This window comes from Aotus nancymaae, unplaced genomic scaffold (genome assembly GCF_030222135.1).
Source record: "Aotus nancymaae isolate 86718 unplaced genomic scaffold, 86718_ANA_hifiasm-v0.15.2.pri h1tg000010l, whole genome shotgun sequence".
NCBI lineage: Eukaryota > Metazoa > Chordata > Mammalia > Primates > Aotidae > Aotus > Aotus nancymaae.
This window is the reverse complement of record NW_026988421.1, coordinates 15,910,566-15,930,224: the sequence shown is the minus strand read 5'-3', so window position 1 is coordinate 15,930,224 and position 19,659 is coordinate 15,910,566. Positions and strand designations below refer to the sequence as shown.

At 38.1% G+C, this 19,659-nt stretch overlaps 1 protein-coding gene across 1 annotated transcript in view; it reads left to right on the top strand.

Annotated features, from left to right (window-relative positions):
- The window catches only part of TRUB1 (TruB pseudouridine synthase family member 1), a 47,016-nt gene that overhangs the window by 17,673 nt on the left and 9,684 nt on the right, over positions 1-19,659 (top strand). Inside the window, exon 4 of the mRNA XM_012448030.2 lies at positions 4,759-4,840. Coding sequence (XP_012303453.1) covers positions 4,759-4,840 — 82 coding nt within the window. The remainder of the gene's footprint in view (positions 1-4,758; positions 4,841-19,659) is intronic.

Here is a 19,659-nt window from a genome sequence, read left to right as displayed (position 1 = left end):
TTACTGGATAATTTTGTATTTTTAGTAGAGTTGGGGGTTTCTCCATGTTGGTAAGGCTGGTCTCGAACTCCTGACCTCAGGTGATCTGCCTGCCTCAGTCATGAGCCACCGCACCTGGCCTGGAGTGCTATCTTTATTAGTTTTCTATATTGTTGATCAAAGTTGGTTACTTTATAAATGCTTTAGAAACCAGATGGAAAGGTTATGAAAACCCGAAGAATCTAACTAGCATGTCCAAATATAAAGGCACTTCCATATTTCTGTGCAGGTAAACCATAGTGGCACCTTCAGGCAAAGCCAGCATTTCCTCAGAAGGCAACTTTGTATCTCCCTCCAATAATTAAACAAGTGTTATCATTGGAGTGAATAAAGTATCCCCTTGGTGTGGTCAAAGGACAGTAACTTTCCCCAAGAACACAGTAACATGTTTAGGTTAACCAGTTATGAGAATTCAAAAGCCTGACTTGAAGAATGCTCCTATGAAACTTAGCCAACTGTTTAAGATTTCAGCATTTCTAATCAGTTTTCTCCAGAGGCTAATCCAGTTTGTACCTTTTCTGTATACTCTATTAATATTCATATATTTCATAAATACTGTATTGAAAATTTGGAGGGCTTATACTTAGGAACTATAAAGAACTGTTCCTTCTCTCTTTTTTTTTGAGATAGAGTCTCACTCTGTAGCCCAGGCTGGAGTGCAGTGGTGCGATCTTGGCTCGCTGCAACCTCCGCCTCCCGTGTCCCGGTTCAAGCAATTCTCCTACCTCAGCCTTCCAAGTAGCTGGGATTACAGACACGAGCCACCATGTCTAGCTAATTTTTGTGTTTTTTAATAGAGACAGGGGTTTCACCATGTTGGCCAGTCTGGTCTTGAACTCCTGACCTCATGATCCGCCCACCTCAGCCTCCCAAAGTGCTGGGATTACAGACATGAGCCACTGCACCTGGCCATAACTGTTCCTTCTTAATGAATGCATTCAAAGCCACATGTTTTTTGTTTGATAGGTTTTTTGAAAAATGTTCTTTCACATCCTCAGTAATATCCCTCTTTTTTTTGTAAAGTTTTAAATCACAAGCTTTCAAACTCACACCTCAGTTGAGATCCAAGGAAATGATTGTGTATACTTTCTGTAATAGAAACATTTTTCTTTCTTCTAAACAGTACAGAAGTTGATTTGTTGCCAGAGATGTCTAGCTAATATCTACTGTGGGGTTCAGGGAGCTTGAAGATGAGTAAAGTAGAGAGTAGAATAATATATGTAAGAAACCATGAGTCCCAGAGAGTACACAGGTCAATAGGATGTTCTTCAGGACCTCTCTTTTGTTGCAGTGGAATTACATTGTAATGAATACAGTAGTAAAACTCACAATTCCCAAGTATACATCTCGGAGAATTAACAACTCTGAAGCACAGACTCTATGTAGAATTTAAGCTAGTAAAAAGAATTATTTTAGACCCCATAAGATAAAATGTTAGGGTTGAATGTATACATCTCGATGTCTTTTTCCTTTTATCTCAGCATCTTTTTAGTGGTGAGGCTTTGTTTCAGCTGGAGGCTAACTGTGTGATCGAATTTTTCTGAGTGGTTTGTGGATAATTGAATTAAATTGAAGGATAATTATTATTAGATGCCAGGACAAGGGAAAGCTAGGAAACAGCTATGATTTCAATCATCGGTTCACAGGGTGTGGTCTAAGGACTCCTGAGGTTCTTTCAGGGAGTCTGTTGAAATTGAAACTATTTTCACAGTTTTGCTTTTTTAACTGGCAATCCCACAAATACACAGTAGAGTTTTTCAGAGGTTACTAGATGTGCAATGACCTCATTGTTCTGATGGCTAATGGAAGTTTTAAACATTTTTCAGCTTTAATTTCTAATACAGTAAATCTAGGCAGATGTAACCTGTTTTTAAAAAATGTGTGCCAGGGTTTCTTAATAAGTTTTAAGTGTATGTAGGGGTTCTGAAAACAAAATGTTTGAGAACATCTTGATTTGATTTGAGAATGTTGATTTCGATATTGTCTTTCCTAAAAAGAATCCAGCACAATTGCAGACCCTGGAATGGGTTGAGCCTTAGCAGATAAAATCTAGATGTCCAAAACTGTGGTGAAATGTGAAGAATTACACATATAGGCACTTCTCTAGCGTGTGTATAATTCTGTCAGCTACTTTTTATTAAGATGTCACGGTTTCTGTCTAGTAGAGAATACAATAGAACAGCAATGGGAAATTCTAGCTAAGAGTTCATACTTCGAGAAAGTAAGGATAAATAAAATATACTTAGAAAACAGTGACTATCTCGATAGGTCATCTTGTGCTAAGCAGTGTGATATGAGAGCTCAGTGAGATAAACCAGACATGTCTGTTGTTGCCGTTATACCCAGTCCCCTCTGCAGTAGCTGTCTTTACTGAAGTCTTCCTGTTACACTGTAACCTCTTAGAGGGAGAGGACTCTATCTTATGTATTGTATCTTTCCCTAGCACTTAGGAGAATACTTTGGAGATTCATAGTCCTTAAGAAGCATGATTGAATTTATGGATTTGATATAGGCCTTCCTTCTTTTTATGCATGGACTTTGTATCAAGCACCTACTCTTAGTCATGCTGTTAAGGTGGGTAATTGGAAGTTGGGATGAATTCAGGGGTGGCTTTGAAAGATGAATAAGGTTTGATCCTCAGAGAAGAGAGGGAGTTCAAGGCCAGGTAAGTGGCATGTGCCCAGGTGCACAGGACACCAAGAGTCCAGAGACTAGAATGGGCATTGCATACTTGGGAAACATGTTAAGGTTCCTAGTTCAGACTTGCTGAGGAAGAGCAAGATAGTGCAGACATATTCAAGGTGCAATATGCAAGATTGCACTGTGATTTTCTTATGCAACTAAACAGACTCTAAAGGCAAAAAAATCCTAAAGCATTTTGATGCTTTGCTTTCCTTGTGGGAGCTCATTGTAACCAGATGAGTCACTCTAACCACTGTTACTGTGTGAATCATCCTATATCTTCTTTCTTAGAAAATAAAAATGATGGTAATATTGTTATTTACCAGGGCTAGATATTGTTGCTCTAAACGTTTGCTTCTTATGAGGCATTATTATTTTCCACATTTTAAGATAGGAAATTAAGCTCCAGCAGCAAAGACTAACTTGATCTGCTTCATCAGTTGTGGTGGAGTCAGAGTTCAAACCCAGCCAGTTGACTCTGAGCCTGTGCTGTTATCATTGTTGTACTTCTCCCTGTGGTATGCTTCATCAAGGTGGATTGTCTCAAAATAGAGAGGCAGGAGTGGGTGTCTGATGCAATGAGACTGTGTTTAGTTACAAAAAACTGATTTTTGTCAATACCTATGAAACTTTTAAGAAATTAATTCAAATGCCAGTGGAATATTCCCTCCTGTATTATATTTATCTTAACAAAAATCTGAGCTATATAATATTAAGGTGATTTCATCAAAGGCCCTTAAGCTGTTATAAAATATCTGCATATTTATGAGATTTTGAAGTTTTAATATTTTTCTCATTTTTGTCTTGGGTCCCTTCACTAGCATAATAAGTTTGTCATTAATAAGCTTATATTTCTGCAAAGTACTTTGAGCTTTCTTTTATAAAAGCTCTCACATAAGTACAGATTATATTCAGTGGGAAAGATAGTTCTTACACTTTTTTTCACTAGTTCATGTGATACGCCAAATAAAATTTGCATTTGACCAAAAGAGAGTAGTGAAAAGAATATGAACTACAAGTGTGTCCTAAGATGAGAAATAAGACAGTCCTCACTTAACTAAGAATTATCTTATTCTTCACTTGTGAATAAAGATCAATTCTTAGAAATGATTCTTGTTCCTGAGATCTTAAATAGTAATTTATCTTTATTAAGAAAATACATGGCCGGGTATGGTGACTCACGCCTGTAATCCCAGCACTTTGGGAGGCTGAGGCGGGCAGATCACCTGAGGTCAGAAGTTTGAGACCAGACTGGCCAACATGGTGAAACCCTGGCTCTACTAAAAATACAAAAAATTAGCCGGACATCGTGGTGGGCGCCTATAATCTCAGCTACTCCAGACGCTGAGGCAGGAAAATTGCTTGAACCCGGGAGTTGGAGGTTGCAGTGAGCTGAGATCGCACCACTGCACTCCAGCCTGGGCAACAGAGTGAGACTCCGTCTCAAAAAAACAAAAAACAAAACAAAACAAAAAAACACATGTAATAGTTAAGTGCACTAACTGCTATACTAGTTTTGCTCTTTTTCTACAGATTTAGCTTTTGTTTAAATGCATGACCTAGTTACTAAGATTTGTCTTAGTATTTCATGTAAGAAGTACTAAGTTGCCTTATTTAAAATTAATTTAATTGTATGTGTGGGAAAATTATTGAATCTTATGATGGCCACAGGGTCAGGGATATTGTACCATTCTCTCTATTCATGGATAGACTTGAAAATTTTTCTTAAACAAACCTCTCAGTATAAAGGTGGTTTGAGAAATTTGTTTACAATAATAATTGTCATAATTATTAAACCATAGTTATCAATAAAATCAAGTTTTTCTTTCTCATATTGGCTAGTGTGAGACATTTATGAATGTTCTTCAGTATATACAATTGCTTCCCACACATCAAAAAAAAAAAAACAGTTGCGTCTGTTATTTTCACCTTTACTTTGTATTAGGCTGGTAGTATTAGTAAAATTCTGTATAAAGACATGCATAACAGCTTTTCTTTGCCTCATGGCCCATTTTCTCCCTGTTTCCCTTCCTCTAGAGATACATTGCTATTGGAGAACTGGGGAAAGCTACTGATACACTCGACTCTACAGGAAAAGTAACAGAAGAAAAACCTTACGGTACGAAGTTCATCTAATATAGGCCTCCTTTCTAACATTTAGGGAAAGTTTCTGTGAAGGCAGAATTTTAAAACAAATCTCTTATCTGATATTACCAGCTGTTTTAATTCTCAGTACATTTCTTTGGGCTAAGAAGATTGGAAATTGTTTATCATATTGTTACTTACTTGGTATGAGTTTATGAAAAAAAGTTTATTGTGATTGCCTCTTTTTCTCTAATGATTTTTTAAGTGTTCAGAATTGTTCTTCCAGATAACCCCATTGCAAAAGCACTTATAGCTAGGATTTGGGTTATTTTCCCTAGTAAATGAGAAACAAAGCAGAGATACTCTGTTAGATTTTATCAGTGTTGCTATTAAAAAACAAATTACCTGTCAGCTGTTGAAATAAATGTGCCAGGTTTAGTACTTTAAAACTCATCATGTTTTTGTGCTTTCGGACCATGTAAAAAGATGACAGAGGGCAAGCTATTTCTCTGGAAGTAAAGCAGAATTCACTGGGGCCCACCTTAAGTTTCATACTGTTCCTTCTTTCACTCCTCTGAGGAAGGCTAGATAAATGAAATGGTCTCCTAGCAACTCTCACGGTGCTTATGCCGTTTATAATGCAGGAAATGCAGTTTTCTAAGTTAGTTGACCTGCGTCATTATGTCACCAATTGTGAATTATTTGTGGACTTTCTGTTTTCTCTGTTTAGTGTTATCTCTTCTTAGTCGTAGACAAGCCAGCATTTGGTTCCCTTATATTTTTGTGTTGATTATCCTTATTACGTATTGCCCCAGTAGTGAGGCCAACCTTTTTATCATTCATAATAGCTTCATTTATTCTGTTAACATTTATATATAGCTTAGTATCTTGCTTAAACCAAGCAACATAATGAGAAGAAAAATTGCTTATTTATTTCAAGCCTTTTCAAAAATAGATGTTGAAATATTCTTGGAATTATCATTATTAGCAAATAATAGCAGCTAATAACCTTCAACCAGAAGACTGTTAAGATTAAAGAGGCATAGGGCAATGAGAGGACATCAGAGACTTCCAAAGTATACTAAAGTATCTGTAAGTACTTATGTAATTAAGTCTCCTATGTCTCTGACTCCATTTACCAAACCATAATAAGAAAAATGATTAATATTCAGAAAAGTAGTCCTGAGGTAATATAATTTAGGATGGGGCTACCACGTAGTGAAAAGTATAAGGAGCACTAGAGTAAACAAACCTGGTAGTCTGTTATTTTCGCCTTTATTTTGTATTAGGTATTAATACCTGGTAGTCTGTTATTAACAAAGCTGGCAGTCTGTTATTTTCACCTCTATTTTGTAGTAATTTCTATCTCTGCCCTTATCTAGCTGTGTAAATTTGAAATTTTCTTAGTCTCTTTGTTTCAGTTTTTTTCTTTTATTTCATTTTAGGTTTCAGGGTACATGTGAAAAACATGCAAGATTGTTGCATAGGTGCACACGTGGCAGTGTGATTTGCTGCCTTCCTCCCCTTCACCTATATCTGGCATTTCTCCCCATGCTATCTCTCCCCAACTCCCCACCCCCCGCTGTCCCCCCTACTCCCCCACAACTGACCCCAGTGTATAGTGCTCCCCTCCCTGTGTCTATGTGTTCCCATTGTTCAATACCCGTCTATGAGTGAGAACATGCGACGTTTGATTTTGTGTTCTTGTGTCAGTTTGCTGAGAATGATGGTTTCCAGGTTCATCCATGTCCCTACAAAGGACGCGACCTCATCGTTTTTGATGGCTGCATAATATTCCATGGTGTATATGTGCCACATTTTTCCTGTCCAGTCTATCATCAGTGGGCATTTGTGTTGGTTCCAGGTCTTTGCTATTGTAAACTGTGCTGCAATGAACATTCGTGTGCATGTGTCCTTATAGTAGAATGATTTATAATCCTTTGGATATAAACCCAGTAATGGGATTGCTGGGTCAAATGGAATTTCTATTTCTAGGTCCTTGAGGAATCGCCACACTGTCTTCCACAATGGTTGAACTAATTTACACTCCCACCAACAGTGCAAAAGTGTTCCTATTTCTCCACATCCTCTCCAGCATCTGTTGTCTCCAGATTTTTTAATGATCGCCATTCTAACTGGCGTAAGATGGTATCTCAATGTAGTTTTGATTTGCATTTCTCTAATGACCAGTGATGATGAGCATTTTTTCATATGTTTGTTGGCCTCATGTATGTCTTCTTTTGTAAAGTATCTGTTCATATCCTTCGCCCATTTTTGAATGGGCTTGTTTGTTTTTTTCTTGTAAATCTGTTTTAGTTCGTTGTAAATTCTGGATATCAGCCCTTTGTCAGACGGGTAGGCTGCAAAAATTTTTTCCCATTCTATTGGTTGCTGATTCACTCTATTGACTGTTTCTTTCGCTGTGCAGAAGCTGTGGAGTTTGATTAGGTCCCATTTGTCTATTTTGGCTTTTATTGCCAATGCTTTTAGTGTTTTGGTCATGAAGTCCTAGCCTACACCTATGTCCTGAATGGTTTTGCCTAGGTTTCCTTCTAGGGTTTTTATGGTGTTAGGTCTTATGTTTAAGTCTTTAATCCATCTGGAGTTAATTTTAGTGTAAGGTGTCAGGAAGGGGTCGAGTTTCTGCTTTCTGCATATGGTTAGCCAGTTTTCCCAACACCACTTATTAAACAGGGAATCCTTTCCCCATTGCTTGTTTTTATCAGGTTTGTCCAAGATCGGATGGTTGTAGATATGTTGTGTTGCCTCTGAGGCCTCTGTTCTTTTCCATTGGTCTATATCTCTGTTTTGGTACCAGTACCATGCTGTTTTGATTACTGTAGTCTTGTAGTATAGTTCGATGTCCAGTAGTGTGATGCCTCCCACTTTGTTCTTTTTGCTTAGAATTGACTTGGCTATGCGGGCTCTCTTTTGGTTCCATATGAAGTTTAAGGTGGTTTTTTCCAGTTCTGTGAAGAAGGTCATTGATAGCTTGATGGGGATGGTGTTGAATCTGTAAATTACTTTGGGCAGTATGGCCATTTTCACGATATTAATTCTTCCTAACCATGAACATGGAATGTTTCTCCATCTGTTTGTGTCCTCTCTTATTTCGTTGAGCTGTGGTTTGTAGTTCTCCTTGAAGAGGTCCTTTACGTTCCTTGTTAGTTGTATTCCTAGGTATTTTATTCTCTTTGTAGCAATTGTGAATGGCAGTTCATTCTTGATTTGGCTCTCTTTAAGTCTGTTATTGGTGTATAGGAATGCTTGTGATTTTTACACATTGATTTTGTATCCTGAGACTTTGCTCAAGTTGCTTATCAGTTTCAGGAGATTTTGGGCTGAGATGATAGGGTCTTCTAGATAGACAATCATGTCATCTGCAAATAGAGACAATTTGACTTCCTCCTTTCCTAATTGAATACCCTTTATTTCTTTTTCTTACCTGATTGCTCTGGCTAGAACTTCCAGTACTATATTGAATAGGAGTGGTGAGAGAGGGCATCCTTGTCTAGTGCCAGATTTCCAAGGGAATGCTTCCAGTTTTTGCCCATTCAGTATGATATTGGCTGTTGGTTTCTCATAAATAGCTTTTATTATTTTGAGATACGTTCCGTCGATACCTAGTTTATTGAGAGTTTTTAGCATCAAGTGCTGTTGAATTTTGTCAAAGGCCTTCTCTGCATCAATTGAGAGAATCATGTGGTTTTTGTCTTTGGTTCTGTTTATGTGGTGAATTCCTTTTATAGACTTGCGTATATTGAACCAGCCTTGCATCCCCGGGATGAATCCTACTTGATCATGGTGGATAAGCTTTTTGATGTGCTGTTATAATCGGCTTACCAGTATTTTATTGAAGATTTTTGCATCTATGTTCATCATGGATATTGACCTGTAGTTTTCTTTTCTTGTTGAGTCTCTGCCGGGTTTTGGTATCAGGATGATGTTGGTCTTATAAAATGATTTGGGAAGGATTTCCTCTTTTTGGATTATTTGGAATAGTTTCTGAAGGAATGGTACCAGTTCCTCTTTATATGTCTGGTAGAATTCGGCTGTGAACCCATCTGGACCTGGGCTTTTTTTGGGTGGTAGGCTCTTAATTGCTGCCTCGACTTCAGACTTTGTTATTGGTCTATTCAGGGTTTCGACCTCTTCCTGGTTTAGGCTTGGGAGGAGGCAACTGTCCAGGAATTTATCCATTTCTTCCAGGTTTTCTAGTTTATGTACATAGAGTTGTTTGTAATAATCTCTGATGATGGTTTGAATTTCTGTGGAATCTGTGGTGATATCCCCTTTATCATTTTTTATTGCATCTATTTTGGTTATTCTCTCTTTTCTTTTTTATTAATCTGGCTAGTGTTCTGTCTATTTTGTTGATCTTTTCAAAAAAACAGCTCCTGGATTTATTGATTTTTTTGTAGGATTTTTCTTGTCTCTATCTCCTTCAATTCTGCTTTGATCTTAGTTATTTCTTGTCTTCTGCTAGGTTTTGAGTTTTTTTAATCTTGCTCCTCTAGCTCTTTCAATTTTGATGATAGGGTGTCAATTTTAGATCTCTCCTCTCTTCTCATGTGGGTTTTTATTGCTCTATATTTTCCTCTAGAGACTGCTTTAAATGTGTCCCAGAGATTCTGGTATGTGGTGTCTTTGTTCTCGTTGGTTTCGAAGAACATCTTTATTTCTGCCTTCATTTCATTGTTTATGCAGTCAACATTCAGGAGAAAGTTGTTCATTTTCCATGAAGCTGTGCGGTTCTGGGTTGGTTTCTGAATTCTGAGTTCTAACTTGATTGCACTGTGGTCTGAGAGACTGTTTGTTATGGTTTCCATTCTTTTGCATTTGCTGAGGAGTGATTTACTTCCAATTATGTGGTCAATTTTAGAGTAGGTGTGATGTGGTGCTGAGAAGAATGTATATTCTGTGGATTTGGGGTGGAGAGTTCTATAAATGTCTATTAGGTTTGCTTGTTCCAGGTCTGAGTTCAAGTCCTGGATATCCTTGTTAATTTTCTGTCTCGTTGATCTGTCTAATATTGACAATGGTGTGTTGAAGTCTCCCACTATTATTGTGTGGGAGTCTAAGTCTCTTTGTACGTCTTTAAGAACTTGCCTTATGTATCTGGGTGCTCCTGTATTAGGTGCATATATATTTAGGATCATTAGCTGTTCTTGTTGCATTGATCCTTTTACCATTATGTAATGTCCTTCTTTGTCTCTTTTGATCTTTGTTGCTTTAAAGTCTATTTTATCAGAGATGAGAATTGCAACTCCTGCTTTTTTTTGCTCTCCATTTGCTTGGTAAATCTTCCTCCATCCCTTTATTTTGAGCCTTTGTGTATCCTTGCATGTGAGATGGGTTTCCTGGATACAGCACACTGATGGGTTTTGGCTTTTTATCCAATTTTCCAGTCTGTGTCTTTTGATTGGGGCATTTAATCCATTTACGTTTAGGGTTAATATTGTTATGTGTGAATTTGATCCTGTCATTTTGATGCTAGCCAGCTGTTTTGCCCATTGGTTGATGCAGCTTCTTCATTGTGTTGATGCTCTTTACCATTTCATGTGTTTTTGGAATGGCTGGTACTGGTTGTTCTTTTCTATGTGTACTGCCTCTTTCAGGAGCTCTTGTAAAGCAGGTCTGGTGGTAATGAAATCTCTGAGTACTTGCTTGTTCACAAAGGATTTTATTTTTCCTTCACTTATGAAGCTTAGTTTGGCTGGATATGAAATTCTGAGTTGAAAGTTCTTTTCTTTAAGGATGTTGAATATCAGCCCCCACTCTCTTCTGGCTTGTAGGGTTTCGGCTGAGAGATCTGCTGTGAGTCTGATGGGCTTCCCTTTGTGGGTAACCCAAGCTTTCTCTCTGGCTGCCCTTAGTATTTTCTCCTTCATTTCAACCCTGGTGAATCTGACGATTATGTGCTTTGGGGTTGCTCTTCTAGAGGATTATCTTTGTGGTGTTCTCTGTATTTCCTGGACTTGAATATTGGCCTGCCTTGCTAGGTTGGGGAAGTTTTCCTGGATAATATCCTGAAGACTATTTTCCAGCTTGGATGCATTCTCTTCATCACATTCGGGTACACCTATCAAACATAGATTAGGTCTTTTCACATAGTCCTATATTTCTTCTTGACTTTGTTCATTCCCTTTTACCCTGTTTTCTCTAATCTTGCCTTCTCATTTTATTTCATTGAGTTGATCTTCGACCTCTGATATCCTTTCTTCTGCTTGGTCAATTCAGCTGTTCAAATATGCATGCTTTGCGAAGTTCTCGTGTTGTGTTTTTCAGCTCCGTCAATTCACTCATATTCCTCTCTAAGTTGTCCATTCTCGTTAGCATTTTGTCAAGTCTTTTTTCAAGGTTCCTAGTTTCTTTGCATGGGATTAGAACATGTTCTTTTAGCTCACGGAAGTTTCTTATTATCCACTTTCTGAAAGCTGATTCTGTCATTTCATCACACTCATTCTCCATCCAGTTTTGTTCCCTTGCTGGTGAGGAGTTGTGATCCCTTGTAGGAGGAGAGGTGTTCTGGTTTTGGGTGTTTTCATCCTTTTTGCGCTGGTTTCTTCCCATCTTTGTGGATTTATCCAGATGTCGACTTCATAGTTGCTGACTTTCTGATTTTGGTAATTTTAAGTCTGCAGCAGCAGAACTCATAACCCCCCTTTTTTTTCCCCCAGGTGTTCTGTCCCACGGAGTTAGGGCTTTATGAGTTTCCGCTGTGCTGCTACTGTTTTCCCTGCCCACAAGGTGGCATCCTAGTCACACTCAGCCTTCAGAGGCTTTGCTGAGCTGCTGTGGGCTCTGCCCAGCTGCTGTGTGAACTTCCCTGCAGTCCTGTTTATATGGGTGTAGTTAGAACTGCTTCCGCTATGTTGGCCCGCCTCTGTAGTGACGGACTCTCTCTGTAATGACTGGTTGCCTTGGTGACGGCAAATTGCTTCGGAAACTGCAGGGTGCCTCCATATTGGCAGACGCCCTCCTCCACAGAGCTGGACCATCCCGGGTTCAGTTGTGCTTGCCGTGAAAGTCTCAACCCAGAGCGTTTCCAATTCCTGTTTTTTTTGTTTTTGTTTTTGTTTTTGTTTTAGTGGGGGTGGGACCTGCCAGGCCTGGTCACCTGGCTCCCTGCCTCAGAGCCTTTTGTTTTTTAGTTGAACGGTCGGTTCTCTACCAGGTGACCTGGTCGCCTGTTGAATAGGTGCCAGGATCTGTGTGATTTCCCGTGCGGCGACCCACTGCGCCGGCTGAAACCACGGCTCTGAGATTCGTGGCTCTTTTTTGCCTGGGACTCTCCTGGCCTGGCTCCCTGCTTCAGCTCCCCTTGCTGGCTAAGAGGGGACACAGTCTTGTTTACTCTGCATCAGGAGCCGCTGCGCCGGCTGAAACCGCGGCTCTGAGATTCGTGGCGCTTTTTTTGCCCGGGAATCTCCTGGCCTGACTCCCTGTTTCAGCTCCCCTTGCTGGCTAAGAGGGGACACCGTCTCGTTTGCTCTGCACCGGGAGCTGCTGCGCTGGCTGAAACCGTGGCTCTGAGATTCGTGGCGCTTTTTTGCCCAGGAATCTCCTGGCCTGGCTCCCCATTTCAGCTCCCCTTGCTGGCTAAGAGGGAACACAGTCTCGCTCACTCTGCACTGGGAACCGCTGCGCCAGGGGGCAGGCCAAACAGCCGCACTGGCCAAAACAGCCACACTGGCGACCTGTGGGGCTCCTCCGCCTGTGAATTTCCTGGTCTGTGGGCAGTAAAAATCCGTCTGGAAATGCGGCGTCCACTCACCCTCTGCGCTTTCACTTGGACCTGCAATCCCAAGCTCCTCCTAACTGGCCATCTTGGATCTCTCCCTCCTCTTTCAGTTTTTTTCGTCTCCAAAATGACAATAATGATCACAACTTCATAGGGTGATTAGGAGGATTAATTGGAGGAGAATGAATTTGGAGGTCTCATAGACAAGTCATAGGCTCTTACAGTAGTACAAGCAAAGATAATGGTAACTTGGACCAGGGTGTCAGTGGTAGAGACAGAATTTTCCTATTAGAAAATTTTCCCATGGTTAGGAAGTAAAATTGGCAAGACTTGATTTTTGGTTGATTGGATAGGATAGTGAGGAAGTTGTCAACCATGACCTAGATTTTGGGGTTTTAAAATTGGTTACATGATGGTGTAGTTCATTAAGTAGAAGATGCTGGAAGGGGACCAGGGTGACAAAAATACTTAAACATCTCCTTTCTATCCTTAAGGATTTTAGAATTTTAAAAAGCTCTCTATGCTGTGTTAGGTAATTTGTAACCTTATTTACTTACCTTAAAGAAAGCTCAGTTTGTTAAATCATCTCATTGTAATGATGCAATAAATCATAGAGAAACTGTAATTTTTTTCAGGCTGTGAAGAGAAGAGCTTCCTATAGTTTATTGAATAGTATTTGTTGCCCCAGAAAATGAGAGCTCAGATAATTTTGCTAATGGTATGATTTTTCTAAAATAAAAAAAATATTTTTTATTGGTTGAAGCTGCTATAGCAGGTACCAAGGGAAACATAGATAAATGTAAGACCTAACCTGTGTCCTTAAGGAACTTACTGTCTAATGGCGAACTTTGACCAGTATTCTCAACCTTCTGTGACCTATGACCAATATTTTATAATGCCTTTTTTACTATCCAGAAATAAATTCAAAGATACTTGAATTTACTTATACATTTAGAAAAATCAATATGATACAGTAAATGGAATATAAAGAAGAAATAAAAATAATTTATAATAAAGTAGGTGCATTCATATGAAAACACACAGGTATTAGCACACCGGAAGTCTTTTGGCTGAAGTGCAGTGGCGATCTTGGCTCACTGTAATGTCCCCCTCCCCGGTTCAAGTGGTTCTTCTGCCTCAGTCTCCCAAGTGGCTGGGACTACAGGCATGTGCCACCATGCCCGGCTAATTTTTGTATTTTTAGTAGAGACGAGGTTTCACTGTGTTGACTAGGTTGGTCTTAAACTCCTGACCTCAGGTGGTCCGCCCACCTCGGCCTCCCAGAGTGCTAGGATTTCAGGCATGAGCCACTGCGCCCAGCCAGCACACTGAAGTCTTAATGAAGTAGTCAAATGTTTATACTTACACATAAATCACTGTGAATGCTGCAAGTACAAATGCAAATTGATAGAAATGTGTTATATTAATGACTGGACTGGAAAATTCAGTGTATATAAAACTGGGTGAAAAATACTTTGTGTATAAATATAAAATGGACTTAAGTTCTAGCCTGAGGTAGTTACAAACAGGCTTTTCACCTATGACTATCTGGCAGACATGCTAAAGTCCGGCAGTACACAGGACAATTCTTCATTGTGTTCCATGATCCTCTGTGTTACAGGACATCTGGCATCCCTGGCCTCACCCATTGAAGGCAGCTGGTGTCACCACCCCACCGTGTCATTGTAACAACTAGAAACACAGTTTTTAATTGACCTGTCAAGACCAACTGATGTTGGATAAAGTAACTCAGTTTGCAGTCTTAAGTCATTTTGTCCTATCTAGACAAAAACTATTTTTAACTGTTATTTCAGAGTGCTAGCTGAAAGCTAGCGCAGAAGAATACGAAAATGAGTCTGGCTTAGAGTTAAACATCAAAACATGTAACAGAGTTCTTCCCTTTGTTCTCTATCATAACACTCTATTATTCCTCAATAGCTTTTTTCACTATTTACAATTGTGCTTTATGTTTGAGTGTTGATCCCTTAAGCCATGGGGTTGAAACCATGTCTCTTTTGATCTTCAGTGTATTTCTGGTGTAGTGTATGGCATATAGAATGACATATAGAGAGTTTGAATAAAAAAAGAGAGGCAGCAGAGGCATTCTCAGAAAAGATGACTGCAGATAAGCCTGGAAAGGCAAAGCATCTTCCTGCTTTCTGCTGCTGCCTTCTCATCCACACCTAGGGATTAAGTCTCTGCCACTATTGCTGATATCTCTGAGGACACACAGCTTCAGTGTGCTCATCTGTTCTCCACTGAGCTAAGGACACTAGGACCATAGCTTCCCAGGCTAGATGTGGACCAAGCATCTGGGAAAGCCTAACTGCCCCTGTAATGGGAATAGTTTTTCTCTCCCTCCCATGAGGCAAGAAAAGTAGAAAGAAAAGAGGAATCTCATGCTAATCTTTTATTCTAAACACCACCACCCCTTAGTCCTGAGATCAGATGTAACCAAGGTCTTTCCAAATGAATGTAGCTATGTTGTATCTAATGGGACTGGCTCCTCTTGGACTGTATGTGGTTTGGCTGCTGAGACTTAAGAGTTGAATTAAGTTTCAAATTGTGATGTAAACCAATAGGGTATATACTATAATTGGACTAGTGTATAGCTGGGTATAAAAATTCTTACAGGGCTGTTTGTATTTAAACTTTTCGTTATAAAATGTTATACAAGTAAAGAAAACTGAACAAAATTTTCCCAAAATAAATATTTGTATAGCTAGCTATCACCCTTAGTCAAGAAATAGAAGATTTTTAGAAACCACACTTATGCCCTATCTGCCATTACCCCGTCCTCCTTTTGCAAAGATAACTACTATTCTAACTTACAATGCTATGGAGATGGTTTTAAAACTAAGGCATAGTTTTAAATGTTTTTGACTTTAGTATGGATAGAATTGAACACTTTGTGTCCTCTTGTGTCTAAATTCTTCCACTTATATTTTTGAGATTCATCCATGTTGTTACGTGTATGAGTATTTCAGACTTTTTTATTGCTATGTTGTATGCCACTGTGTGAATGTACTACACACACACTCACATACTCTCCCAGTTTGGGGCTTTATGAATAAAGTGCTGTGTATATTTTATACCTACCTTTTGGTAGACATATTTCTACCAAGGTGTAATTTCTCTTCGGTGTATACCCAGGTAGAATATAGGTCATATATTTGCGTGCGTGTGTGTGTGTGTGTGCGCGCGCGCACACACACGCGTGCGCATGCATGTGTGTGTGTGTTCCTTTTAACTGTACTGGAAATTGTCAGACAGTTGTCCAAAGTGATTCTACTTGGAAAACTTTGCATTTCCACTAGCAATGCATAAGCATTCCACTTGCTCCACATCCTTAGCTATTAATAGTGTTTTTAATTTTGGCTGTTCTGGCGAGCGTGTAGTGGTATTCCCTTGTGGTTTTAATTTGATTACTGATGAGATTGAGCACCTTGTCATGTTTTTTGGCTTCTTAGCCATCTTCTTTTGTGTATTGTCTGTTCAAGTCTCTTACCCATATTTTTGTTTTTTTCTTTCCCTATTGAGTTGCCTTTTTCTTATAAATTTGTATGAGTTTTTGTTTTTTATTAAGCACCTTCCATTCGAGGATGCACAGGTTCTTTATATACTCTGGATATATTCCTCTTCTTTTGGCTATGTGTGTTGCAGATATTTTCTCTTACTTTGTGGTTTGCTTTTTTCCTCTCTTGTCTTTTGAAAAACAGAAGTTCTTAGTTTTAATTTAGTTCAGCTTATCAGGTCTTCTCCTTTGTGGATGGTCCTTTTAGTGTCCTGTTTAAGAAAACTTTTCTGACTGAAAAAGCATGAAGATATTTTCCTATGTTCTAGAAGCTGTTACTGCTTTACCTTTCATGTTCCCTCTGCAGTCCATCTTTTCTTCCTGCATGGATGTCCAGTTGCTTCAGCACTTTCCCAGTACTCTTGTGTTCACTCTTTTCTCACACATCAAGCACCACTTAGGCTATTGTTTTAAAGAAAAACTCTGTTTTTTTCCATTGATCAGTTTGTTTATACTTGTACATACACCAGACTGTATTAATTGCTGTAGTTTTAGACTGTATTGATATCTGGAAAAACAAGTTTTTCCTACCTTATTTCTTATAAAGTGTTTTTCTATAGGTTTTTAATAGCTTTCTTATCAAAGTAAAGAAGTTGTCTTTTATTCCTAATTTACTGAATTCTAGTTTTTTAAAATAATGAGCAGACATTAAAGTTTATCAAATGTTTTTCTGCATCTATTGATTTTTCTTATTATTCACATATTAAACTAACTTTACATTTCTGGAATAAACTCAACTTAGTTGTAATGTGTTATTCTTTATATCAGTTGTTGCATTTGTTTTGCTAATATTTAGTTGAGGATTTTTGTATCTGTATTTAAGTGAGATTACCCTGTATTTTTCTTTTCTCTTAATGTTCTGGACTGGTTTTGATACCAAAGTTAAGCTGACCTCCTACAATAGGTTGGGTGGTGTTCTCATTTTTTCTATTCTCAGGAAGAATTTCTATCAGATTGGCATTTTTTTCTGATGTTTGGTAGAATTTACAGATAGACATCTGTTCTTGTGTTTTCTTTGTTAGGAAGGTTTTAAACTATGGGTTGGATTTTTTTTTTACTAGCCATTGGATATGCTATTTTTTTTTTTTTTTTTTTTTTTTTTTTGAGACAGAGTCTCACTCTATCAACAGGCTGGAGTACAGTGGTGTCATCTTGGCTTGCTGCAGCCTCCAACTCCCTGGTTCAAGTGATTCTCTTGCCTCAGCCTCCTGAGCTGGGATTACAGGCATGTGCCACCACACCCAGCTAATTTTTGTATTTTTAGTAGAGACAGAGTTTCACCCTGCTGGCCAGGATGGTCTCAGTCTCCTGACCTTGTGATCCGCCTGCCTCGGCCTCTCAAAGTGCTGGGATTACAGGTGTGAGCCACCGAGCCCGACCTGGATATGCTACTTTTTATTGCTTATATCAATGTAGATAATTTTTTCCCTAGAAATTTGTCATTTCATCTAAAATTTTGAGCATATTGATATAAAGTTGTTTATAATAGTCCCTTATGACCTTTCTTTTATTTTGAAATGATATCAAACTTAGATATACAGCAAATAACTTTTCCTAAATTACCCAAGAACAAGCTCAGCCATGATGTCCCAACACCCCAAATACATTACTGCAATCCAGTTTGGAGACCCTATTTATTTTTTAAAAACAGCTTTCTAGAAGTATAATTGGCATACAGAAATACTGTACATATTTAAAATATATGATTTGAAAAATTAACATCCATTTACCTATGAAATCAGAGCTATGATGAAAATAGTGAACATGTTTATTAATCATAAAGTATCTTTATGCCCTTCTCTCCAGTTTGAGTTAATTTTTTAATATGATTTCAGATATGGATTCGAGGTCATTTTTTTGTATATGGATATTGTTTTGTAACCATTTTTTAAAAAGTTATCCTTTCTTTTGTTCCCTTTGAACTTGTCTCAAAAAAATCGTTGTCCATATCTGCGTACTTTTATTTCTAGACTTTTAATTCTATTCCATTGATCTATTTATTTTTATACCAGTGCCACACTGTTTTGATTATTGCAGCTTTGTAAGTCTTGAAATTAGGGACTGTTAGCCCTCCAACTTGTTCTTTTTCAAAGTTGCTTTTGCTATTCTTGGTCCTTTGCATTTCCATATGAATTTTTGAATCAGCTTGTCAGTTTCTATACACACACACACTCACACATAATCTACTGACAGTTTGATTGAGATTGTTTTGAAGCTATAGATCAATTTTGGAAGAATTGACATCTAAACAATATTGAGTCTTCTGAACCATGAAACAAGATATCTCTCTTCATTTATTTAGGTCTTTCAATTTCTTATAGCCATATTTTTGTAGTTTTTAATATTAGATCTTTACATCTTTTGTTCATGAAATCTCTAAGTACCTCATATTCTGAAATTTCAATTTCTGATAATTCATTGGTAGTATATAGAAATGGAGTTAATGTTTATATATTGATCTTCTGTTTTTCAATCTTGCTAAACTCACTTGTTTGTTCTAGTTGTTTTTGTATAGATTTACTATTAGGATGGCTCTAACGTAGACCTTTTCCAGGTCTAGGTTAGCTCTGCTCCTAAAGCATGACTTTTCTGTAATGTCTATCAAACGTCCTCTGTATTCAACAAAGTTTCTTCATTCGGGGTGGTTGAAATCAAAACATCCCCCACCCTTGTAAGAGCTTTGGTAGTGCTTCTTTAGTTAATTTTGTAGAAACTCTGGGGCCTTCATAGACATTTCTTTCTCTGTGTATTTTCTTCAATTTCCAGCTGCCACTACTTACCCAGATTCTGATCTCTGTTCCGTGAGATCACTGTGCTTTGAGGTTCTCCTCTCTGTCCCACAGTTAAGAAAGCACCTCCAGACAAAAACAAGTGATCATGGGGCTTGCTTTGTTTCTGTTTCCTCAGGGGTTACAGTCCTTGATGCCTGTTGTCTGTCTAAAAATAGTTGCTTAATATATTTTGTACAGTTTAACAGCTGTTTATGGTGGCAAGATTTGTCCAGTGACAGTTACTCAATTGTAGTCAAATATGGTTTTTAACTCAATCATATTGTTTTTAGCTCCATAGTTCAGTTAAGTCTCAACTATCATGTTGTGAGATCACTGGAAGAGTCAAATTTTAGGCAAATAATGATGTATAACATGATCTTGTATGTATTAATTTTATGAAATAATTTTGTAAAGTTAATTGCAAATGAATGCTGTCGTATTGATGGCTTATTAATTTACTAAACAAAAAGTGATTTCCCAAGTCCTGTGACACTTGTACTTCTTTTATCAAATATATTAATTTTACCTAGTTACTTGATATACTTACTATGGACATTTTATTCTATGTTGCTTCTTAAATACTTTGGAAGTAGAGTCTTTATACTTATGTCATAAGAACAATTATTATTTTGATTGGACTTATATCATGTTTTAGATATAGCCAGTTTGTACTACATACTCATGTACCACAAGCTTAGATTTTATTATAAGACAACTTGCTATGTAGGCTGCCTAGTGATTCAAACATCAGATGGATGATTGGC